General features: G+C 39.0%; 1 protein-coding gene across 3 annotated transcripts in view; it reads left to right on the top strand.

Annotated features, from left to right (window-relative positions):
- LOC138318940 (DNA polymerase epsilon subunit 2-like) overlaps window positions 1–24,170 on the top strand; it is a 68,588-nt gene extending 44,418 nt beyond the window's left edge. For all 3 annotated transcript variants that reach the window (XR_011207928.1, XR_011207929.1, XM_069261767.1), the window contains one exon: window positions 20,092–24,170. Coding sequence is in view for 1 of the 3 variants with exons in the window: in XM_069261767.1 (XP_069117868.1) it covers window positions 20,092–20,184 (93 nt within the window). In the remaining 2 variants the exon portion in view is untranslated. The remainder of the gene's footprint in view (window positions 1–20,091) is intronic.
- The last annotated feature ends 2,470 nt before the right edge of the window (window positions 24,171–26,640 follow it).

Raw genomic sequence — 26,640 nt, 5'->3', positions numbered from 1 at the left:
TTCAATTTTAAAACAATAAAAAAAAAAGTTTTAAAAAAAACATGTAAAATGATTTAATTTTTGTCTATATTTATCATTGGAGAGTTAAACCTATTTGATCTGTCGGCTACATTTTAAGTTAGTGCACAGTTTCCTATTAGAATTATTCATAAAGCTCCATTATAATGAACAAGATTCAATGTAGTTTGGATGTGGCCTAACAAAAACACGATAAACAGATTGTGGTGATAGGATCCAATTAGTTACACTATATTGATTACACGGCTTACAAACACTTTAAATACGCACAGAAGCAATGTTTAAACTTGGAGGATATTTTTCTGTAGTCTTTTTCAAAATAACAAATAAATTATCTATGCAGGAGGTTGTGATTGTATATTAGGAACATTGATGAAATAAGGAAGTTAACTGATAACTGGTTATTCATTTAAACATAATTATACTTAACTGCTTTCTTAATTGGAGTAATTTATTTTCATGTCAAAACCCGAGTTTAAAGTCATTCCCATGTAAATCAAAATGTTTTACAAAAGAAATATCCTCGTTCATTTTAGTTCAATGATTGATTACCATGGTAACACAAGACTGCGTGACTTATTTATGAATCAATAAAGTATTACTTTACTGAAGTGACCATGAAAAAAAACTCAGACATAAAAGATCGTCAGATGTGGGCTGGACACCATCTAATTGGCTGTTGTCAACCTTAGGTAAACTATAATTGACTGTTTCACATTTATAGCACACTGACCTTGTATCTATGCATATATTAACCTCAATATGTCACATGGTCTATTTTTCACTTCAATGAACACGTGTAGTGTGTAGGTTTGGCTCATTCAAGGCCTTTTTAGTGTGTATGGAAAATTTCAATTTTCTTTCTTTGTTGATTTGTCACGTCCAGCAGTCAACGAATTGTCGTGATTGACGTCACAGAGATATTTTTATATTGTGATTATGTCATTAGAAATGCATACATGAAGTTAAAAAATATCTAAAAATCAAACTTTTTTTTACATTGCTGTATATTGTGAAATATGACATGTTTTAACTTTTATGTGAAATACAATGGAGTTAAATCAGTTACAAACATATTTCAAACATACGTTTGTGTATAAACAAAGAGATAAAGTTATCTATCTTTACAGAAGAGATAAAGTTATTTTACATAAGAGATCAAGTTATCTATTTAAAAACACACTGAAACTGGAGAGAAAAAAATGAGTGAAAAATTTACAATTTATTATTGATAATATTATCAAGTAAACCAGCTTAATTTAGAGTAAAGTGTAAATTGTACGTCATTATCAGCAGTAAAGTGTAAATTGTACAACATTATCAGTAGTAAAGTGTAAATTGTACGTCATTATCAGCAGTAAAGTGTAAATTGTAAAACATTATCAGCAGTAAAGTGTAAATTGTACAACATTATCAGTAGTAAAGTGTAAATTGTACAACATTATCAGCTGTAAAGTGTAAATTTTTACAACATTATCAGCTGTTAAGTGTAAATTTTACAACATTATCAGCACTAAAGTGTAAATTGTACAACATTATCAGCAGTAAATTGTACGACATTATCAGCTGTAAATTATACAACATTATCAGCTGTAAAGTGTAAATTGTACAACATTATCAGCAGGAAATTGTACAACATTATCAGCTGTAAAGTGTAAATTGTACAACACTATCAGCAGTTAATTGTACGACATTATCAGCTGTAAAGTGTATATTGTACAACATTATCAGCAGTAACGTCTACATTTCCTTCTTAATTTATAGTTACTTAAAGCTATAATCTTAAAACCTGGCTGTTCTATACCAGCCAAATATGCTGGTCTTGGTGACGTCCACTTTAGTTACACTGTATTACCATATTCAGAAAGGTCAGAATAAAACAGACCTTTGGACAGTTATGGCTACACCAGATTGACAGCTGGCCTTAGTATGGCCAGTTCAGTTTTGTGTCCAGTGCAGACAGGTCATTTTATAACTTTACAATATAATCTTGGTCTTTCGGGTGTTCCAGATTAAATTTAATTAGCATTCATTGCTAGATATATATAAATTGACCAAAAATTTGTCAGACTGAGAATGCTATGTTGAGAATGTATGTGGCTTTTTAGGTCATCTGACCTGAAGGTCGTGCGCGGTGTGTAAACTTTTCACATTTTGAACTTGTCAAGTTCTACCAGTGTGATTTGGCTGAAACTTGCATGAAATGATCCTGACATGGTCTCTGTGACAATCTAGCTTGGGATTGGTCTATATTTACATTTTCACTGCAGTCCCACCATGTAACCTTACCAAGTGGCAGTCATATGTCATTATCATTGTGACGTCACAATTGTGGTACCAGCGATCATGAAAAGCGGCAGTTCAAATGCCTGTTACATCCTCGACAATAACAAATGATTAATTCATTATAGATGCAAAATCTCTTGTTATTTCAACATGAAATTTTAAACAAATGTCAATATAAGCATTCAACATCTTGCAGTTGGCATTCATAGCCAAAATGAATGCCAACTGGACAGAGGCAAATCCAGTATGAATTCATGGAATTTGCCTCTGTCAAGTTGGCATTCATATTGGCTGTGAATGCAAACTGAAAAGACATTCAATGCTTAACTGTACCAATCTAGCTTGTAACATGGTCTCTGTACCAATTTAATTGTCAAGTGGTCTCTACCAATCTAGCTAGTCTCATGGTTTCTGGATCAATATAGCTGGTCACATGGTCCCTGGATCGATGAAGCTGGTCACATGGTCTCTACCAATCTAGCTTGTCACATGGTCTCTGTACCAGTCTAGCTTTTCACATGGTCTCTTATCAATCTAGCTAGGCACATGATCCAGGGATCGATGAAGCTGGTCACATGGTCTCCGTTTCCATGGGCCTGGTCACAAAATCTCTTGGTTAGTCTAACTTGTCACATGGTCTTTGAATTGGTGTAGCCATTGTAATCACAAAGTGTTATTTTAAACCATCACAAGGCGGGTACCCAGACAATAAGCTCCCAGGGAGAGTGAAGAATGAGAGTTTGTAGATAATAGCTGTTACAGTGTCAGATAGGTCAAGGTTGTGTGTTTTATTTGATGATTCAGGGTATAAAATAAACTGTTTCAATTGCTTTTAAATGTGTGGTTGTGTTTATATCTGATTCCACCTGGTATAATGGACTTTTTGCCAGTGCTCTAGACTTATCATTGTGTCACTCACAACTTTCACAGTTCTTCTCTCTTTCTTTCCACAGATCAATTTTGGTCTCGTAAACATATAACTTACATCCCGACACGATATGGCTCAGACATTCAGTACGCATTCATCATTTCACCAGAGGTACGGACATTAATGCTACAATTTTATCTTACAGTCAAGCTACCATAAACATAAAGCCCCGCGATGATAGCATGCACAAGGTTATCAAAACAGATGAAATTGACCTTGAACACGGTTCATAATGATCGCAAATAAGTAAAACCTTGAACTTCTGATGATTAATTATTGTAAAGGATGGAACGAAGGCCTTTTGGGAATTAGAAAAGATAATTGACTACCAACACTAGCGAAGGAGATAGCGAATGCTTTATAGTGTATTGGAAACATATCGAAAAGGTATATTAAATTTGTTTTATTGGGCCGATTCTTAGGTTTAACTGTTTCACCATTTTTATGCTGGATAACTAGAACATTTTATGGTATATTAATCATTAACTGTAATATGCAGAATATCACTGACACATTCCACGGTTTTGTTTAAGGCAATAGTCTATATATGGATTTAATCCTGACTAAGACTAAGAGTGATGATGGAGTAGGTATTGGTCATAGTTGTGAAGGTGAGTAGGTATTGGTCAGAGTTGTGATGGTGAGTAGGTATTGGTCAGAGTTGTGATGGTGAGTAGGTACTGGTCAGAGTTGTGATGGTGAGTAGGTATTGGTCAGAGTTGTGATGGTGTAGGTATTGGTCAGAGTTGTGATGGTGAGTAGGTATTGGTCAGAGTTGTGATGGTGAGTAGGTATTGGTCTGAGTTGTGATGGTGAGTAGGTACTTGTCAGAGTTGTGATGGTGAGTTGGTACTGGTCAGAGTTGTGATGGTGAGTAGGTATTGGTCAGAGTTAGGCCTAAACTAAAATATTGTTTGTTTGCCCTCCTCCGACCGACCCATGAAAATCGGCCTGACTCAAAAAATTTTATTGAAATATTCTAGTGAAATTTTTTTTTATTGTCGTGTACTTTCCTGTGCTGTGTTAAAACCTTTGTTTGGGAATTTGATCGGTATTGCTATTGATACGACGATAGTTTGATAATATTTCAGATATTTATCCAAGTATTAACTGCATTAAAACATCGTAGCAAGTATTTTTGTTTCCAGAGTAAAATACGAAACTTTGCGGCTAATCATATTATACTGAATGCGTAAACAAAACATGGCGGCCGAAAAGTAAAGCATGGTTTCTCCAACTGGGCCCGGCACCATAAAACTTTCTCAGACAGATTGTTTACTCAAGCCTATGTAAAATCATATACTTGAGTAAAAAATCTACAGGTACGTTACGTTCACAAATAAACATATTTGAAACTGTAAATGCCTTAAGTAGATGTTTTAGGTAATTGTTGTATTGAGTTAGATTCCACGACTGCAGAAACGATCTGCATCAATGACGAATATCCTTGCCGATTCATGTAAAAAATGACAAGCCGTACGAACACTAAAACCTGTTGACCATGCCGATATGAAGTGTTCATGGAAACATATATCGGCGTATTTTGTTGAAAATAACCTCCAAGTAAATATGAGCACTATCCACAATTCGTAGTTATTGATAATTAAATTAATCACCAGTTAATTAACTTTAATTAAATGACAAAAATAACAAGCACACAAACAGTTATTTACTACGTGATTTTTCTATGCCGATAAAACAAACAAAAAGAATTTCCGATACAAAGTCATTTTGGTGTTATTTTTAATTACTCCATCATCCAATAAACTGAAAAATAGGTGGGGGGTCTTATTTGCAGACATCCCCCCTAAGTCTGAAAATGTGTCAAAATAGGTGGGGGGTCTTATTTGCGGTCAAATACGGTAAAAGTTGAATCATTCCATGGATCTTCAAACGTTTTGGTAGTCGGATGTAACATGGTCGAATGTCAGAATATTGGGGTCAAGGGTCAAAGATAGAAGTCCACCGTCGGACGTATGGATTTTTTTTGAAATTCGGTTGATGTACGATGGTCCAGAAAATATTTAAAGACTCTTTCCCAAGGGTATAGACGTTCAATGCTAACCCTGCCCAGACAAAACGCCCATGTTTGATTATTTTTCTTATACGTCTTGTACTTGTATTGACACATCATGTGTAGTGTGAGTCACAGCTGTTTATGACGTCATAACAATTGCATGTGATTTGATTGTTCTACATGCAGACAATGGACATTTTCAATTGTTGTGACATCCAGTGATAAATCTATGTTTTGACAAAGATGGGACAATTTGTGGTAATTGAGTCAAAACTATATAAGTTTGAGTTTTGCAAAATAAAATAAAATAATTTTCCTACCTACGGACCAATTCTGAAAATTCAAGGTCGGAAAAGGGCAAACCAACATTATTTTAAGTCTGGCCTTATGATGGTGTAGGTATTGGTCCGAGTTGTGATTGTGAGTAGGTATTGGTCAGAGTTGTGATGGAGTAGGTATTGGTCAGAGTTGTGAGTTGTGATGGTAGTAGGTATTGGTCAGAGTTGTGATGTGTAGGTATTGGTCAGTAGTTGTGATGGTAGTAGGTCTTGTCAGAGTTGTGATGGTGAGTAGGTATGGTCAGAGTTGTGATGGTGAGTAGGTATTGGTCAGAGTTGTGATGGAGTAGGATTGGTCAGAGTTGTGATGGTGAGTAGGTATTGGTCAGAGTTGTGATGGTGAGTAGTATTGGTCAGAGTTGTGATGGTGAGTAGGTGTCAGAGTTGTGATGGGAGTAGGTATTGGTCAGAGTTGTGATGGTGAGTGGTATGTCAGAGTTGTGATGTGAGTAGGTTTGGTCAAGTTGTGATGGTGGTAGGTATTGGTCAGAGTTGTGATGGTGAGTAGGTATTGGTCAGAGTTGTGATGGTGTAGGTATTGGTCAGAGTTGTGATGGTGAGTATGGTCAGTGTATTGGTCAGAGTTGTGATGTGAGTAGTATTGGTCAGAGTGTGATGTAGGTATGGTCATTGTGTCAGAGTTGTGATGGTGAGTAGGTATTGGTCAGAGTTGTGATGTGAGTAGGTATTGGTCAGAGTTGTGATGGTAAGTAGGTATTGGTCAGAGTTGTGATGGTGAGTAGGTATTGGTCAGAGTTGTGATGGTAGTAGGTATTGGTCAGAGTTGTGATGGTGTAGTAGTATTGGTCAGAGTTGTGATGGAGTAGGTATTGGTCAGAGTTGTGATGGTGAGTAGGTATTGGTCAGAGTTGTGATGGTGAGTAGGTATTGGTCAGAGTTGTGATGATGAGTAGGTATTGGTCAGAGTTGTGATGGTGTAGGTATTGGTCAGAGTTGTGATGGTGATAGGTATTGGTCAGAGTTGTGATGGTGAGTAGGTATTGGTCAGAGTTGTGATGGTGAGTAGGTATGGTCAGAGTTGTGATGGTGAGTAGGTATTGGTCAGAGTTGTGATGGAGTAGGTATTGGTCAGAGTTGTGATGGTGAGTAGGTATTGGTCAGAGTTGTGATGGTGAGTAGGTATTGGTCAGAGTTGTGATGGTGAGTAGGTATGGTCAGAGTTGTGATGGTGAGTAGGTATTGGTCAGAGTTGTGATGGTGTAGGTAGTATGGTCAGAGTTGTGATGGTGAGTAGGTATTGGTCAGAGTTGTGATGGTGAGTAGGTATTGGTCAGAGTTGTGATGTGAGTAGGTATTGGTCAGAGTTGTGATGGTGAGTAGGTATTGGTCAGAGTTGTGATGGTGAGTAGGTATTGGTCGAGTTGTGATGGTGAGTAGGTATTGGTCAGATGGTGATGTATAGGTATTGGTCAGAGTTGTGATGGTGAGTAGGTATTGGTCAGAGTTGTGATGGTGAGTAGGTATTGGTCAGAGTTGTGATGGTGAGTAGGTATTGGTCAGAGTTGTGATGGTGGTAGGTATTGGTCAGAGTTGTGATGGTGTAGGTATTGGTCAGAGTTGTGATGTGTAGGTATTGGTCAGAGTTGTGATGGTGGGTAGGTATTGGTCAGAGTTGTGATGGTGAGTAGGTATTGGTCAGAGTTGTGATGGTGAGTAGGTATTGGTCAGAGTTGTGATGTGTAGGTATGGTCAAGTTGTGATGTGTGGTATTGGTCAGAGTTGTGATGGTGAGTAGGTATTGGTCAGAGTTGTGATGGTGTTTTTATGTATTGGTCAGAGTTGTGATGGTGGTAGGTATTGGTCAGAGTTGTGATGGTAGGTAGGTATTGGTCAGAGTTGTGATGGTGTAGGTATTGGTCAGAGTTGTGATGGTGGTAGGTATTGGTCAGAGTTGTGATGGTGAGTAGGTATTGGTCAGAGTTGTGATGGTGAGTAGGTATTGGTCAGAGTTGTGATGGTGAGTAGGTATTGGTCAGAGTTGTGATGGTGAGTAGGTATTGGTCAGAGTTGTGATGGTGAGTAGGTATTGGTCAGAGTTGTGATGGTGAGTAGGTATTGGTCAGAGTTGTGATGGTGAGTAGGTATTGGTCAGAGTTGTGATGGTGAGTAGGTATTGGTCAGAGTTGTGATGGTGAGTAGGTATTGGTCAGAGTTGTGATGGTGAGTAGGTATTGGTCAGAGTTGTGATGGTGAGTAGGTATTGGTCAGAGTTGTGTGATAGGTATTGGTCAGAGTTGTGATGGTGAGTAGGTATTGGTCAGAGTTGTGATGGTGTAGGTATTGGTCAGAGTTGTGATGGTGTAGGCATTGGTCAGAGTTGTGATGGTGAGTAGGTATTGGTCAGAGTTGTGATGGTGAGTAGGTATTGGTCAGAGTTGTGATGGTGGTAGTAGGTATTGGTCAGAGTTGTGATGGTGAGTAGGTATTGGTCAGAGTTGTTGGATGGTGAGTAGGTATTGGTCAGAGTTGTGATGGTGAGTAGGTATTGGTCAGAGTTGTGATGGTGAGTAGGTATTGGTCAGAGTTGTGATGGTGAGTAGGTATTGGTCAGAGTTGTGATGGTATTAGTATTAGTATTATATATATATATATTTAGTATTATAGTGATAGTATTAACTTACATGAATGATTGAAAATTAAAATTAAAGTCAATTAAGAAACTAATATTTTGGGGATGATATGAATCTTATTGAAAACACTTGAAAATAAGATGAAAATTTTCCAAAACTCAGTTTAAAGAGGATATTGAATTTAAACTGAGTACCCCAAAATATATAATATAAGATATAAATTCAAATGACACGGTAGTTAAGAACAACACAAAGAAAAAACATATACCCAACGTAATATCAAAAATAGAGAAAAACAAACACTACATATATACAAGCTATTATTATGTAACCAGAAATTGTTCCATATATGCATCAGTATATAGGTCTTCTGAAGATGTATAATGATAGATTGATTGAATTACATAACTGTACTCCCTGTAGAATGGAGTGATTATAGTTATAATTGACAAGTCATTGAAATCTGTGCTTGTCTAATTGCTGAGACGGGGGTTTTGATATACCTACAATAAGCATCTGAAGACCACCTGCCAAGGACTTTAATCAAATGATCTTCAAGTTTGACGGAAGCAGCTGTAGTAGCATGTTATGATGTCAAATCTAGATGTGACGTCATAATAGTGTTATTTCACATGTGTCTTATATTATCTATGACATGGCTGTATGATAAATTTGATCTCTAAATGAAGCATAAGAAATACTGGGTATTTGTTTTTGACATTTTTCAGGTAAACATGGACAGATTCCAGTTGATTTAATTTGTCCGCTTAGACAGGGAAAATTTCCACTAGAAATATTGCACTGAAAAATAGTTACCATTTTTTTTAAACAAACTAACTTAAAAATATTCTTTAAATGGACCGTAGTTTTGAATTAAATTAAACCGAAATACTTGTCTTTGTGTACATGACCTTATCTCTGTGTAATGAGATGAAAGGAAACTAGTGCTCTATACTAAGTACTAAGTCACGGGTGAAACACAACTCCATAGACAGGAGAGTTGACACCACATTCTGATATAGATCACAAACATTTCTATGGGCCTGAATTGTTTATGTTGAAGGTTAACAAATCCACATGGGGTCTGAAAACGTTACCCATTGATGTATATATTAATAGGATTGTTTATTTAAAATTCCAGGTAATTATAGATATATTACCCCAGTGTGTCATTATCCTCGTTTTATCTTGCTACCGACTGACAAACAGACCAGTTGTGGACCAGTCATTCGGAAAATTGGTAATCCAGTAATAAAGTTCTATATTTATGATTGATATAGTTCATTTGTCATTCATAACTTCCCAAATACATTATGTAGGTGGCACTTAATTATCAGTGGTTTGCATGCAGTATTAGCTTGTTCAATCATCTTGCAAAAGTCTGACAAAATTATGTCAATACTACCTATTTCAGATAATTTTGCTGTATTGATATTTATTATTCTATAATAAAATGCCTGGAAATTGGCCTATCCATGTTTATGCTGTTTTAAGTATGGCAGGATCACTATCTTTAGCGTTCATATCTGAAATGTATATTGTAAAACTACTAAGGTATAATAGCTAGCCACGTCCTACACACAGGAACAGATAACTCTGAGTTTTCAATTGGCTAAATAGTGAAAGCTAAATGTGCCTTCATTCTGCTTCTTTCTCTTTTCTTTGAAAGAGGTCAGTATAAAAAAATATTTCAACTTTGTGATCATTTTGCTTGATTAGGTCAAACCGCTCAATTGTTTCATATTGAGGCTCCTATTCATTCTTATAGATAATTTGAAATACTTCTCTGCTTGTATAATGGCTAATGATAATACATATATCCTTATCTGACTTGGGTTTTGGTGTTTATGGTTCACTGACTGTTGTAATATCATTATTTGAGATAAAATATCGAGAAAATGATATCATTAAAAAGTACAGGTGTTTCATTACAAAATTAAGACTTTGATATCATTTTCTTTTTACTTAAGAAAGGTAAGATGAGTATAAGTTTGATAGTCGGACAATTCCAGTATTCTGGCTGAGAGAGGTGTGTAATTAGTGGTTGTGGGAGAGATCAGTAATCAACCTTATCTAATTAGAGGTCATTCACTGGGCAGCTGACATAGCTACATCACTAGATAAGGTCGACCTCTGACCACCCCAGCATCGATTGAAGACCAATATGTTTATACCTATAGTGATCAATTGTTAACGAGACACTTGAGTAATTGACTTGAATCAGATGTGCTGATTGGTCGATAATTCAAATGTGGCTCTGCAGAGGTTTTCATTGGTTGGTTAGATTACTGGTAGCTGAGTAAATCAAGTTTTGTAGTGGTTAAGCCAATCACCTTTCACCTAACCGGCGGGATTTCGATCCACAGCACAGACATGAAATCACCTACCCTATCACATGGGTTAACTCCAGGCACTGTGGTTTACTCCCACACTAAGACCCCTCACACGCTTTCATCCAGGCAGTCGAAAGTTATTTGCATAAGTTGTATAACTTGTTTTGTAATCACTGTAAAAATAAGTACAGTTTATATTTATAAGCAAATAAATACAATCTCTGCTGTAGTTGTAAGACATTTTGATTGCAATGAAAGGAAAATAAAAACTACGTAACTGGAGTTGTACAACGTTTCAGCTACAAGTGGAGGTACATTAAGTGCACTTCTGACTATCAAGGCTCTCCTGTAGTGTAGAGAGAACTACATTCCATACACCCATTTACCTACAAACTCTGGAAACTAGGTAGATGTTTAATTACAATGATAAGCCTGCTACAGACAGCAAGGCCATTGACACACTTATTTGTGGGTCAAGGTCCTTCAAATGAAAAAAGGTATCATTTCTTTTATTCTTTTGTATAATGTGTTTTTTGACCAATTCACACTGACTCAGGGTCAAGGTTGCATTGTTAAATACAGTATGGGTTAAAATGTTTTTAGTCTTCAAACTCTGGTATTTAGACCCAGTATCAGTTATTCCTTGGTTTTCTGTTAGACTTATAGTGATGCATTCAGATACACAATGATTATCAATATTCTTCTGTCAATTCAAACTTCCATGCAGTACAACTTTGGTTGGATTGTTATATTGCTTTAGAGCACTGGTGTACATATCATTACATCTCCTATTTCCTGTTTAACCCTAACTCCTAATTCCTTTTTTTTCTCTCCAGCTTTAGAAAGAATTTGTGACCAATTTCAGGTTCAAGGGATAGACGATAGAAAAGCAATTAACCTTCATTAACATACTTTTAGTGAACTGTTTTATTTTTATACCAAGTTCCTACATGCTGACACAGTTCCTTATATGTATCAAGCTAAAACTAAATGGAGCTCAATTTTTTTTGTCCTTGGTAAAATTATTGATGTGTTTGGTGATAACATCCATACCTTAGATTGTAGACATAATCAACAGTGAAGTTAGCACCTTTGGGTCTGTCTTGCTGTAGTTTGTTTCAAGGTCATGTTAATGGCTATTTAATTGTATGGAGGGAGCTTAAACAGAAAATAGGAAATGTGTATATAAATTAAACATCAGTTAGCCTTATCTCCTGATAAAAGAGATTTTAATGGGCGTAAATGCTGTGGAAACAGATTTTGTACATCATGGTCATTGCATAGATCAACTTAAGTCTGGAAATAGCAAATGTATTCATTATGTTTTTCAGAATTTGGAAGATTGTATCATGTTCATTTATTATGTATGGTAATAATGATTCTTCTTCCTGACAAATGGAAATATTTGACAAATGAGCATTTCTGACTCATCCAGCTTAAAATGGAGTACTTAAAAGCCACAGGCATTTACATGTCTCTCATAGTTCATTATTATTACAAGCTTCTTAATTTAAAGGTTATAGCAAGCTTCTAGAAATTATTGAATTTAACAAGCTTTTTGAATTTGATGGATATAGTTTTTGAATTCAATAATAAATACATTAAAACTTCTTGAATTTCATAATTTTAACAAGACTCTTGTAATTAATGGTTATAAAAACTTGAATTCAATTAATGTAACTGGCTTTTTGAATTCTTCAATGGTTTTATCAGGTTCCTTGAATTTAACGTTATTACAAGCTTTTTGAATTTCATGTTAATACAAGTTTCTTTAATTTGATGGAATTAAATTTTTTTAGCTAAACTAAATTCCACAAATTTTAACCCCAACATTGACCATTTACAAAATATGTGCATCAAATAAGAGAAAAGATTTCTGGAACTGCATTTTACAAGTGATGTTGAATATAAAGGATCTGGAGCGGTTTTACTGATCAACATTAGTCAGGTTCTGTGTAAATCTTCTTTTAGCTTCCTTAACAGCATTGTTCTCTAACTCAAGGTCTTTTGAAGGATAAACTGGGATGATGTCTTAAAAATCTTGGTAATTGATCTACAGTAGAGAAATCATATAGTTACCCGTCTGTCTGGTGTTACATGTAATCTAGGCCTCAGCAAAACATAAAACATGTGATCTTACGATTCCTTCAGTAATTCACTCAGCTTTAAATCTTACCAAGGTCATTGTTAGCAAAAATAAATGACTTGTAGATCGTAATAAACTGTCTGCTGTGGGTCTACCCCTCCAATCTGCTTCCCATTAATCCACTTAGGGGCTATCTCTAGTATAGTTGGGGAGCTATAAACAGATGATCCACTTATTTCCTCTTAATGACGTCTTCTAGTATCACCACCCTCAAACGTCTTGAATGCCAGGGTATTTGACAAAGTCATTTAAAAATAGAACAGAAATGCAAGTCATCTACCTCTGATATATTGGGGTACTGCTGCTAGTTTGCAAGCTCCCATCAATACCCATAAGGTACTGCTATTTGATAAGCTCTCATTACTACCAACGATTAAGGTACTGCTATTTTACAAGCTCTCATTACTACCAACAATTAAGGTACTGCTATTTTACAAGCTCTCATTACTACCAACAATTAAGGTACTGCTAGTTTACAAGCTCTCATTACTACCACCAATTAAGGTACTGCTATTTTACAAGCTCTCATTACTACCAACAGTTAATGTACTGCTATTTTACAAGCTCTCATTACTATTAACAATTAAGGTACTGCTATTTTACAAGCTCTCATTACTACCAACATTTAAGGTACTGCTAGTTTACAAGCTCCCAGCAATACCGATAAGGTACTGCTATTTTACAAGCTCTCATTACTACCACCAATTAAGGAACTGCTATTTTACAAGCTCTCATTACTACCACCAATTAAGGTACTGCTGGTTTACAAGCTCTCATTACTACCACCAATTAAGGTACTGCTAGTTTACAAGCTCTCATTACTACCAACAATTAAGGTACTGCTATTTGATAAGCTCTCATTACTACCAACAATTAAGGTACTGCTAGTTTACAAGCTCTCATTACTACCACCAATTAAGGTACTGCTATTTTACAAGCTCTCATTACTACCATACCGATAAAGAACTGCTATTTAACAAGCTCTCATTACTACCAACAATTAAGGTACTGCTATTTTACAAGCTCTCATTACTACCAACAATTAAGGTACTGCTATTTTACAAGCTCTCATTACTACCAACAATTAAGGTACTGCTATTTTACAAGCTCTCATTACTACCAACAATTAAGGTACTGCTAGTTTACAAGCTCTCATTACTACCAACAATTAAGGTACTGCTATTTTACAAGCTCTCATTACTACCAACAATTAAGGTACTGCTATTTTACAAGCTCTCATTACTACCAACAATTAAGGTACTGCTATTTATAAGCTCTCATTACAACCAACAATTAAGGTACTGCTAGTTTACAAGCTCTCATCAATACCGATAAGGTACTGCTATTTTACAAGCTCTCATTACTACCAACAATTAAGGTACTGCTAGTTTACAAGCTCCTATCAATACCGATAAGGTACTGCTATTTTACAAGCTCTCATTACTACAATACCGATAAGGTACTGCTATTTTACAAGCTCTCATTACTACAAACAATTAAGGTACTGCTAGTTTACAAGCTCTCATTACTACCAACAATTAAAGTACTGCTAGTTTACAAGCTCCAATCATTACCAGTAAGGTACTGCTATTTGATAAGCTCTCATTACTACCAACAATTAAGGTACTATTTTACAAGCTCTCATTACTACCAACAATTAAGGTACTGCTAGTTTACAAGCTTGCATCAATACCCATAAGGCACTACTATTTTACGAGCTTTGATTACTACCAAGAATTAAGGTACTGCTAGTTTACATGCTCTCAAATATACTGATATGCACTACTATTTGACAAGCTCTTAGTTATGGTCGTATTGCGCAGCTATTTTACAAGCTCTTAAACTTGACTTGACTTAATGTTTCATGTCTTACCAGTTTTGTGCATTTTTATGCCACCAGAATATGCTATGATGGATCTGTAGGGATTGGGGGTGAAATTTTAAAAACAATTGAAAAAATTGTTTGATGAATGTGGTTGATGAACTAAATTAGCCCATAAGGAATAGCTGTAGGGGCTTATGAATATGAAAAGAAACCAGAGATTCCATGAAAAAATCCAAACAATTAGGCAGATGACAAAATATACAAATTCAGTAAGGTTGATATCAACTCTAGCAGTCTTTATAAATTAAGCAAGTTGTACCTCCTGTCCTTGATGATTGAGGAACAGTGGAGAAAATGCCAGGGTTGGTAACTAAGATCCTTAAGATGCAGTAAATATATTTCTACAAATATTAAGCTGTTCAAATAAACATTCCAACTCCTAAGATATTTTTTTCTAAACAATTTCATTTCACTCTTACGATACATACACTTTATTGCCAAAAAAAAAATTCAATTTGTTTCCATTTATTTGAAAAATGATTTGTTTAATGGAATTGCAATGTTGTGCTGCTGAAGGATTCACTAAAAAACAAAAGTTGCGTCTGGCATATGGAATGGAATCATGCTGTCTCTCTCCATGTAGAGTCCAAGGCCGCTGCTTTCAGGGACAGCCCCTGTATCTATACTGCACAATGTCTATCACATTAATAAAACTGTTTGAAGCCCTGAAAGTAATGACTTGGTGTAAATGCACATTTCCACCCTAGACGATAACATGGTGTATCCATAGAACAAAGCTAGCTATAATGTAGAGAAGCACTTTTCATACGACAGCTCATTTTTATCTCTTTTCACATTAAAATGAAAAATCAATTTATTTGAGCGTTGTGTCTGGGAGAAGTGTATTCAAACAAACTTCATTCTTTATGGATGTGTCTGGTGTTCTGTAATAACTGGTTTGAATCTTCAACATGGCGGGTTAGAATCTTCGACCTAGATTCAAGGTCAAACTGAAATAAAAATATGTCAAATGCACTCATATTACATATTTAAACATCTCATATTCATACCAGAAACATTTGTGCCGTTCTATATATTCTTGGTGTTTGATCACAAAATTCATTAACACATTATTGAGTATCAGGGCCAAGGTAAACCAAGGTCAAGGATGATTAAAGAACTATTGTATCATAACAGGGTTCATCCTTTTGTTATCCATTATAACATGTCTGTACATGATGGCTCAACACTCAAGAGTTGCTCTTGATTTGTTTTTTATTGGCGTACAGAGTCATATATTTCTCAGCAATTTATTGTTGAGATGCCAGGTCGAGATTTCCTCCAGATTGTTGTGACCTTGGGTTTGATAAGAAATTCTTCTTTATAATTGGGAGTGATTAGGTTATTTGTGTGAATGCTGCTGAAGCCTGCGTAATGGAGAGATATATTGGTAAACAGAATCACGGTGGGGTATGATCAGTAGTGTACAGATACTGGGATGGGGAGAAATTCAAAAATAACATATATACAGTATCATTTCCTAGAAAATCTATATTTGCATCTTGTAACCTTGGTGTGTGTGATAGAGACGATACGGTGGTGACGGACATTGTGACTGTGGAGGAAACGTTATTAACGGACATTAGGGAATCGTAGAATGTGTAAATTAACCATAAAAATGTCGACTTTAATGGAGAAATTTGTCCTTGGTGGTTATCAGATCAGTGACTCTAGGTGCCTGGTGTCAGCCCTGTAATTGACTCTGATAACTACTGTAGTCAGTAAATAGTCTTATTGTTAAATAGTACCAGTGTACTCTGGTGGTGTACTCTCCCAGGGGTTGGGGGAAGAGGACTAATAAAGCACTTGGTGTACTATCCCAGGGTGGGGGAGGGGTGGAGAAGGAGGAGAGGACTAAAAAAGTACTGGTTGTGTACTCTCCTGGGGTGGGGGGGGGCAAAAAAGTGGAGGTGGAGAGGACTAATAAAGTACGGGTGGTGTACCCTCCCGGGGTGGGGGGAAGTGGAGGGGGAGGGGGACTTATAAAACACTGGTGGTGTACTCTCCCGTGGTGGATGGAGGGGGAGAGGACTAATAAAGTACTGGTGATATACTCCCCCAGGGTGGGGGGTGGGTGGACGGGGAGGGGACTGATAAAATATTGGTGGTGTACTCTCCCGGGGTGGGGGGAAGTGGAGGGGGAGAGGACTGAAAAAGTATACTAGGTGTACTCTCCTGGGGTGGGGGAATGTGGAGGGGGAGAGGACTAATAAAGTACTGGTAGTGTACTCTCCCATGGTGGATGGAGGGGGAGAGGACTAATAAAGTACTGTTGGTATACCCTCCCAGGGTGGGGGTTGGGTGGAGGGGGAGAGGACTAATAAGGTATTGGTGGTGTACTCTCCTGGAATGGGGGGGACGCAGAAGTGGAGGTGGAGAGGACTAATAAAGTACTGGTGGTGTACTCTCCCAGGATGAGGGTTGGGTGGAGGGGAGAGGACTAATAAAGTACTGTTGGTATACTCTCCCAGGGTGGGGTTTGGGTGGAGGGGGAGAGGACTAATAAAGTATTGGTGGTGTACTCTCCTGGAATGGGGGGGGGGGCGCAGAAGTGGTGTACTCTCCCAGGGTGGGGGTTGGGTGGAGGGGAGAGGACTAATAAAGTACTGGTGGTGTACTCTCCTGGGGTGGGGGAATGTGGAGGGGGAGAGGACTAATAAAGTACTGGTAGTGTACTCTCCTGTGGTGGATGGAGGTGGAGAGGACTAATAAAGTACTGGTGGTGTACTCTCCTGTGGTGGGGAATGTGGAGGGGGAGAGGACTAATAAAGTACTGGTAGTGTACTCTCCTGTGGTGGATGGAGGTGGAGAGGACTAATAAAGTACTGGTGGTGTACTCTCCTGTGGTGGGGGAATGTGGAGGGGGAGAGGACTAATAAAGTACTGGTGGTGTACTCTCCCAGAATGGGGGTTGGGTGGGAGGGGAGAGGACTAATAAAGTACTGGTGGTGTACTCTCCTGGGGTGGGGGAATGTGGAGGGGGAGAGGACTAATAAAGTACTGGTAGTGTACTCTCCTGTGGTGGATGGAGGTGGAGAGGACTAATAAAGTACTGGTGGTGTACTCTCCCAGGATGGGGGTTGGGTGGAGGGGAGAGGACTAATAAAGTACTGTTGGTATACTCTCCCAGGGTGGGGGTTGGGTGGAGGGGGAGAGGACTAATAAAGTATTGGTGGTGTACTCTCCTGGAATGGGGGGGGGGACGCAGAAGTGGAGGTGGAGTGGACTAATAAAGTACTGGTGGTGTACTCTCCCAGGGTGGGGGTTAGGTGGAGGGGGAGAGGACTAATAAAGTACTGGTAGTGTACTCTCCTGGAATGGGGGGGGACGCAGAAGTGGTGTACTCTCCCAGGGTGGGGGTTGGGGAGGGGGAGAGGACTAATAAAGTACTGGTGGTGTACTCTCCCAGGGTGGGGGATGGGTGGAGGGGGAGAGGACTAATAAAGTACTGGTGGTGTACTCTCCCAGGGTGGGGGTTGGGTGGAGGGGGAGAGGACTAATAAAGTACTGGTGGTGTACTCTCCCAGGGTGGGGGTTGGGTGGAGGGGGAGAGGACTAATAAAGTACTTGTGGTGTACTCTCCCGGGTGGGGGGAGGTGGAGGGGGAGAGAGACTAATAAAGTACTTGTGGTGTACTCTCCCGGGTGGGGGGAGGTGGAGGGGAGAGGACCAATAAAGTACTTGTGGTGTACTCTCCCGGGTGGGGGGAGGTGGAGGGGGAGAGGACTAATAAAGTACTTGTGGTGTACTCTCCCGGGTGGGGGGAGGTGGAGGGGAGAGGACTAATAAAGTTCTTGTGGTGTACTCTCCCGGGTGGGGGGAGGTGGAGGGGGAGAGGACTAATAAAGTACTTGTGGTGTATTCTCCCGGGTGAGGGGAGGTGGAGGGGGAGATGAATAATAAAGTACTTGTGGTGTACTCTCCCGGGTGGGGGGAGGTGGAGGGGGAGAGGACTAATAAAGTTCTTGTGGTGTACTCTCCCGGGTGGGGGGAGGTGGAGAGGACTAATAAAGTAGTTGTGGTGTACTCTCCCGGGTGGGGGGAGGTGGAGGGGGAGAGGACTAATAAAGTTCTTGTGGTGTACTCTCCCGGGTGGGGGGAGGTGGAGGGGAGAGGACTAATAAAGTTCTTGTGGTGTACTCTCCCGGGTGGGGGGAGGTGGAGGGGGAGAGGACTAATAAAGTACTTGTGGTGTACTCTCCCGGGTGGGGGGAGGTGGAGGGGGAGAGAACTAATAAAGTACTTGTGGTGTACTCTCCCAGGGTGGGGGTTGGGTGGAGGGGGAGAGGACTAATAAAGTACTTGTGGTGTACTCTCCCGGGTGGGGGGAGGTGGAGGGGGAGAGAACTAATAAAGTACTTGTGGTGTACTCTCCCAGGGTGGGGGTTGGGTGGAGGGGGAGAGGACTAATAAAGTACTTGTGGTGTACTCTCCCGGGTGGGGGGAGGTGGAGGGGGAGAGGACTAATAAAGTACTGGTGGTGTACCCCCCTGAGGCTGGGTGGGGAGGGGGGTAATATGGTACCCGTGTACTCTCCTGGTGGGGTAGAGGAAGGGGAGATAATTAATATGGTAACTGTGTACTCTCCTGGTGTGGGTTGAAGAGAGGGGGTGAGGATTAATACAGTAAATGTGTATTCTCCTGGGGTGGAAGGAGGGATCAGATTTGTTCTGGTGTACCCCCTGGGGTAAGGTGAGCTGTAACACAGTAGTGGTGCACTCCCTTTGGGTGGGGATGGTATTGGGATTGGGCTAATACAATATTGGTGCTCTCCCCTGACATGGGAGGTGGAGCCATACCCGTATCTAATATTACAACCCACTATCCTTGATCTCTGTTAGTCTGTCGCAATTCTTCTGGAAGCTAGGGTATATAAAGACAATTTGTAGCTTTGCAATGCCGATTTGCTTTTAAGATGGCACCTGTTGTTTAGTAACAAAAAACCTTAGATATTTCCATGATAATTGCTGTTTATTGATCCTGAAATGGAAGTGAATGTCAGTTATAATACCTTCTGTTAGAATGATCAATTTCAACACTAAGAAGAATCCTTTTTTATTTCAGCTGGTGTTTAATAAATAATTACATCATAGAATGTGTTCAAAATTTATATGACATCTTTTTACACATTATTGCATGTATATTTCTGTTCACAAGGTACGTTTGTTGTGAATTACTATTGACAAGCTTGAAATACAAAAGGATAAGGAAATTATTTTATTTCTGATCACAGGTGTTCAAACTGATATCGAGCAATTCCAGTTAGGAGATAACTTGATACCTATGTGAAATCAATGTGATGTTTATTGCTATGAGTAATGATATTACTGGTGATACTTAACATCTCTTACATTATGCTTCTACAATTTTCTAAAAAAAATCTTTTATTTATATGTTACACATTACACTCAACTTATGCTCCGTTTCCAGAGTAATGTTGAAAGGTGAATTAAGTTCCATTGTATTTTCTCTATAAAATAGAATTATATTCTGAACAGAAATGTTTACTGCTACAGTTCTAACGATAATCTGACATTTGATTTTTCCAGGGATCCTTTCCAAGGACAGACTATGCTTTCAAAGTTTATCTACCAGCTAGCCGACAGGTCGAGGATAGCAAGATAGGAGGCACCGATTCCTAGGGGAATCACAAATCGGACGTTCTGTGGCTTTAAAAGGGCAGATATTACCGACATTGACAGGGTTATCTACTGACATGTTTCATGGCAGACTCCATCAGTAAACTTCAGATTTCCTCTTGCTTGGTTTATCCAGAGGAGGGATGCACAGTATAAAACAACAGTTGATATCTGTCTTCAGGGTAGATACACAGACTCTGAGAGACAAATGGAAATATCAGCGAACAAAAACATATAGATCAAATGTAATTTTAAGGAATCAGGTTTTATATGAAGTTAATGCCTTAAGGCTGAAGATAGAAATTGTAGTTCAAAAAGAAGCAGTAGTGGGGGAGGGGGGAGACCAACATGAAATGTTTTTTATTCCATCAAGCCTCAGGATCACTGTCAGGAACTGTGGTACACTATAACTTCCAATTTTCTTAAAATTGAATTTGCGTGCCTAAGCAATTAATATGAAAGGTACATTGGGACCAATAGAATGCTTTTAATTAAATAGAATTTTCCTGCCTGTGTAAATTCAAGTTAGCGAGGTTACACAGTGACAAACTTATTTATACTGTATACTACATTATATAACAAGGTTTTCAGTACATATGTGACTAACTGTCTATGTTTGACTAGCTGTCTAAGTTATATTGTTTGATTTTTGTTTCTATATCCAACACTATATAATATAAAATGGACAAAAAACAGACATATAATCATACTTTGCCTGTAGAATAGTTTGATGAGATCTAATTTCCAATTATTTATGGGTAGAATATATGGTTCAAGTTTGTTACCAGGAAATTCTACTATTGTATTAAACACATTTCAAGATGCTTATATTGGTGGTTTTCATAGCAACCACAAAACAAGTAGAATGTCTTCACAATGAAAATGTCATGTTATAACAGTATTGTTTGTAAGGGTTAATATGATTGAAATCGGATGTAGTTACTGGTATTTAATCTATACACGTATTTGAAATAGTTCTAGGATTGGATGCCAAAATCACATGACCACTGAATGGGAAAGATGTTTTTGTTCTATTATTGGATTGAAATGATGATTTTATAGTTTTATGACAGAAATACTAATACTATATGACTGGTCATTTTCGAGGTCAAACATTTTGAAGGTGTTGAATACGGTAATTATTATTTCGGGATGAAATGTTCACCATAACATGAATGGCCCACAAAATATCATGTAAAGGAAATGCGAATGTTAGAAACATGTTGCTATTATTTTGAATTTTAGTTTGTAAATACAAAGTTACAAGATTATCGATCTTCAATTGCATTCTTATATGTACGACAACTATATTGTAGTGTATAAAAGATTGATATTATTTATTTGTTAATTTTTTGCAGTCATAAGATAATGTAAATAATTTTATAAGAAATGCCATGTTGAACCTATGTACATGTACATCCTAGAGTTACTTCCCTTGTTAGTTTTGACACCTATTCAGCTATCCCCAAGAATCCAAGATACAGTCTTGTATAAGAAAACCAGTCTCTATCAAATCTGTGCTCAAGAAAAAGCTATTTTTAATTTATTAAAACTTTCAAATCAGTGACCAAACAGAACTTGTATTGTTATTGATACTCTATTTTTGAAATCACAAAATCAATTTTGGACGAGTCAGCACAATGATGACATACAGATGGTAAAATTAGTGCAGTCATATTTTGAGATGTGAAATTTCTGGTGCAAAAATCCCTGTAGATGTGATGTCAAAATCAGGAAAAATTGTTCTTCAATATGTTATCACAATAGAATTGACTGTTGAAACATGTACACATGTATAATGGTGGCATGGGGCAAGTAGTGTCATTCATGTTCTACTTGTCAGTTTTTAGCTCACCTGGTCCGAAGGACCAAGGTGAGCTTATGCCATACCGTGGCGTCCGGCGTCCGGCGTCCGGCGTCCGTCGTCCGTCCGTCCGTCCGTCCGTCCGTCAACAATCGACTTCTTCTCCATAACCGCTGGTCGGATTTCAACAAAATTTGACTGGTAGCATCCTTATGGGCTACTAACTGAAAATTGTACAAATGATGGGGCTGACCCCCCAGGGGCCTGAGGGGCGGGGCCAAAAGGGGTCAATTTGGCTATTTCCATATAAACGACTTCTTCTCTGAAACCAAGCATGGGATAGCACCCATAATGCAATGGTAGCATCCTTATAGGGTGGGGATTCAAAATTGTACAAATGATGGGGCTGACCCCCCAGGGGCCTGAGGGGCGGGGCCAAAAGGGGTCAATTTGGCTATTTCCATATAAACGACTTCTTCTCTGAAACTAAGCATGGGATAGCATCCATAATGCAATGGTAGCATCCTTATAGGGTGGGGATTCAAAATTGTACAAATGATGGGGCTGACCCCCCGGGGGCCTGAGGGGCGGGGTCAAATGGGGTCAATTTGGCTATTTCCATATAAACGACTTCTTCTCTGAAACTAAGCATGAGATAGCACTCATAATGCAATGGTAGTATCTTTATAGGTTGGGGATTCAAAATTGTACAAATGATGGGGCTGACCCCCGGGGGGCCTGAGGGGCGGGGTCAAAAGGGGCCAATTTGGCTATTTCCATATAAACGACTTCTTCTCTGAAACTAAGCATGGTATAGCACCCATAATGCAATGTTGGCATCTTTATAGGGTGGGGATTCAAAATTGTGCAAATGATGGGGCTGACCCCCAGGGGGCCTGAGGGGCGGGGTCGAAAGTGGCCAATTTGGCTATTTCCATTTAAACGACTTCTTCTCTGAAACTAAGCCTGTATAGCACCCATAATACAATGGTAGTATCCTTATAGTGTGGGGATTCAAAATTGTGCAAATGATAGGGCTGACCCCCCGGGGGCCTGAGGGGCGGGGTCAAAAGTGGTCAATTTCCATATATATATGACTTTTTCTCTGCAACTTAACATGGGATTACGCTCATAATGCAATGGTTACATCCTTATAGGGTTTGGATTCAAAATTTTGCAAATGATTGGGCTGACCCCCCGGGGGCCTGAAGGGTGGGGTCAAAAGGGGTCAATTTAGCTATTTCCATATAAACGACTTCTTCTCTGCAACTAAGAATGGAAGAGCACTTATAATGCAATGGTAGCATCCTTATAGGGTTGGGATTTGAAATTGTACAAATGATAGGGCTGACCCCCGGGGCCTTAGACGGCAATAGATGCGAGGTCAAAAGGTCAATTAGGCTACTATTTTCATATAAATTACTTTGTCTCTGAACCTATGTATTGGATAGCATATTTGTATGGTATCAATAGCATCATTGTATGGTTGTGATTCAAAATTAAACTTTGGGAGTCAATTTTGCTTATTTTTCTAATTGTCAGAGTCTTGTGATAATTACTAACAAAAAACCAGGTGAGCGATACAGGCCCTCTGGGCCTCTTGTTTATATTGAGACATGGGCATTTTCTGGTTATCTGATATGATTAATAGCTCATTTGTAATCAAGGTTTAGCAATATGATTTGAATCTCGGTATATAAAGTACCAAAACACTATGTATATTTAACAAGGGTTGGTCCAGTGCAAAATTGATTAAAGGTTTGAAGTGTGACAATATTTAATATACAAGAAATTTGTATTGAAGTATCCATTATCAAGTAAATAGGTTGTAATATTACACCATAAATTGGTTGTTACTCTCAATTCATCCTGGAAGTAGTTTTCTTTGTAACTGTAACCTGTTCAGAGAAAGTTCACTTTCAAATTTGATTGGTTAAATGGTTATTTAATTTTTCCTCAAAAGCCCCAAGAAGAATACCTAACACCAATTTTGTTTCTGAAAAGTGAGTTTCACAAAAATTGAAAATTTTATTTCGTCTATTTTCAAATTACAATTGAAACATTGTACAGCCCATTCTGAGTTGAAGGTTACTTGTAACATTGTTAGGTAAGGGAAGATATGTACTATGGTAATAACAATGTATTCTGCTGCGCAGAAAAAGAAATAAATCATCTGTCAAGTGGAGATTTGTATCAGTTTGTTTTGAGGTGAACAAGAACATTTTGGTACAGAAAGCTGAGTCGACCTGTTAATTGATGAGACCAATAAGTAGTTGTCCTTGGTGTAGAAGTTGACCGAGTGCTCAGGTCACATAGTCCAAATTACCTTTAGGGTACTATCTGATCCAAGCTCATGAATTGGTAATGTCTACTTGTGTCAACTCTTTCTGGAAATTTTACATGAATTTTCCGCATGCCGTAAGACTCGGACAGAGACATGTGGTTATGGTAGGCGAAATGTCTGATTGCTAGCTCTCGTGTCAATTTGTCTGACATTTCAGAGTTTTAGAGCATCATTTGAGGTTTGTTGGATCTAAAATCAAATTCCCTGAAGTGCACTATTTGAAATAAAAAGAATGAATACCAGTTTGATGAGATCTATAAATAGATTAACTGCGACCTTCAATCTGACAAACGACATTTTACCTACCTGGAGACACGATTCAGTTTTTGTTTTTTAGCTCACCTGGCCCGAAGGGCCGGTGAGCTTATGCCATGGCGCGGCGTCCGTCGTCCGTCGTCCGTCGTCCGTCGTCCGTCCGTCCGTCCGTCCGTCCGTCAACATTTCCTTTAAATCGCTACTAGTCATAGAGTTCTGCATGGATTGTAACCAAATTTGGCCACAAGCATCCTTGGGGGAGGGGGAACAGAACTTGTATAAATTTTGGCTCTAACCCCCCGGGGCCAGGAGGGGCGGGGCCAAATAGGGGAAATAGAAGTAAATCCTTTAAATCGCTACTTGTCCTAGAGTTCTGCATGGAATGTAACCAAATTTGGCCACAAACATCCTTGGGGAGGGGGAACAGAACTTGTATAAATTTTGGCTCTAACCCCCGGGGGGGCAGGAGGGCGGGGCCCAATAGGGGAAATAGAGGTAAATTCTTAAAATCGCTACTTGTCCTAGAGTTCTGCATGGATTGTAACCAAAATTAGCCACAAACATTCTTGGGGGAGGGGGAACAGAACTTGTATAAATTTTGGCTCTGACCCCCCTGGGGGCAGGAGGGGCGGGGACCAATAGGGAAAATAGAGGTAAATTCACTAAATCGCTACTTGTCCTAGAGTTCTGCATAGATTGTAACCAAAATTAGCCACAAACATCCTTGGGGGAAGGGGAACAGAACTTGTATAAATTTTGGCTCTGATCCCCCAGGGGCAGGAGGGGCGGGGCCCAATAGGGGAAATAGAGGTAAATCCTTTAAATCGCTACTTAGTCATAGAGTTCTGAATGGAAGTTTACCAAATTTGGCCACAAACATCCTTGGGGGAAGGGGATCAGAACTTGTATAAATTTTGGCTCTGGTCCCCGGGGGCAGGAGGGGCGGGGCCCAATAGGGGAAATAGAGGTAAATCCTTTAAATCGCTACTAGTCATAGAGTTCTACATGAATTGTAACCCAAATTTGGCCACAAACATCCTTTTTGGAAGCGGAACATAACTTGTATAAATTTTGGCTCTGACCCCGCTGGGCAGGAGGGGCGGGGCCCAATAGGGAAAATGGAGGTAAAATTCTTTAAATCGCTACTTGTCCTAGAGTTCTGCATGGATTGGTAAACAAAATTAGCCACAAACATCCTTGGGGGAAGGGAAACAGAACTTGTATAAATTTTTGGCTCTGATCCCCCAGGGGCAAGTGGGGCGGGGCCCCAATAGGGGAAATAGAGTTAAATCCTATAAATCGCTACTAGTCATAGAGTTCTACATGAAATTGTAACCAAATTTGGCCACAAACATCCTTTTTGGAAGCGAAACAGAAACTTGTATAAATTTTGGCTCTGACCCCCCGGGGCCAGGAGGGGCGGGGCCCAATAGGGGAAATAGAGGTAAATCCTTTAAATCGCTACTTGTCCTAGAGTTCTGCATGGAATGTATCCAAATTTGGCCACAAACATCCTTGGGGGAGGGGGTGACAGAACTTGTATAAATTTTGGCTCTGACCCCCGGGGGCAGGATGGGCGGGGCCCAAATAGGGGGAAATAGAGGTAAATTCTTTAAATCGCTACTAGTCCTAGAGTTCTGCATGGATTGTAACCAAAATTAGCCACAAACATTCTTGGGGGAGGGGGAACAGAACTTGTATAAATTTTGGCTCTGACCCCTGGGGGCAGGAGGGGCGGGGCCCAATAGGGAACAAAAATTCACTAAAATCGCTACTTGTCCTAGAGTTCTGCATAGATTGTAACCACAATTAGCCACAAACATCCTTGGGGGAAGGGGAACAGAACTTGTATAAATTTTGGCTCTGACCCCCCCGGGGCCAGGAGGGGCGGGGCCCAATAGGGGAAATAGAGGTAAATTCTTTAAATTGGCTACTAGTCATAGAGTTCTGAATGGAATGTAACCAAAATTAGCCACAAACATCCTTTTTGGAAGCGAAACAGAACTTGTATAAAATTTTGGCTTCTGACCCCCGGGGCCAGGAGGGGCGGGGCCCA

This window comes from Argopecten irradians, chromosome 3 (assembly GCF_041381155.1).
Source record: "Argopecten irradians isolate NY chromosome 3, Ai_NY, whole genome shotgun sequence".
NCBI classification, from domain to species: Eukaryota; Metazoa; Mollusca; class Bivalvia; order Pectinida; family Pectinidae; genus Argopecten; species Argopecten irradians.
The sequence above is the reverse complement of the archived record's forward strand: the minus strand, read 5'-3'. Positions and strand labels throughout refer to the sequence as shown.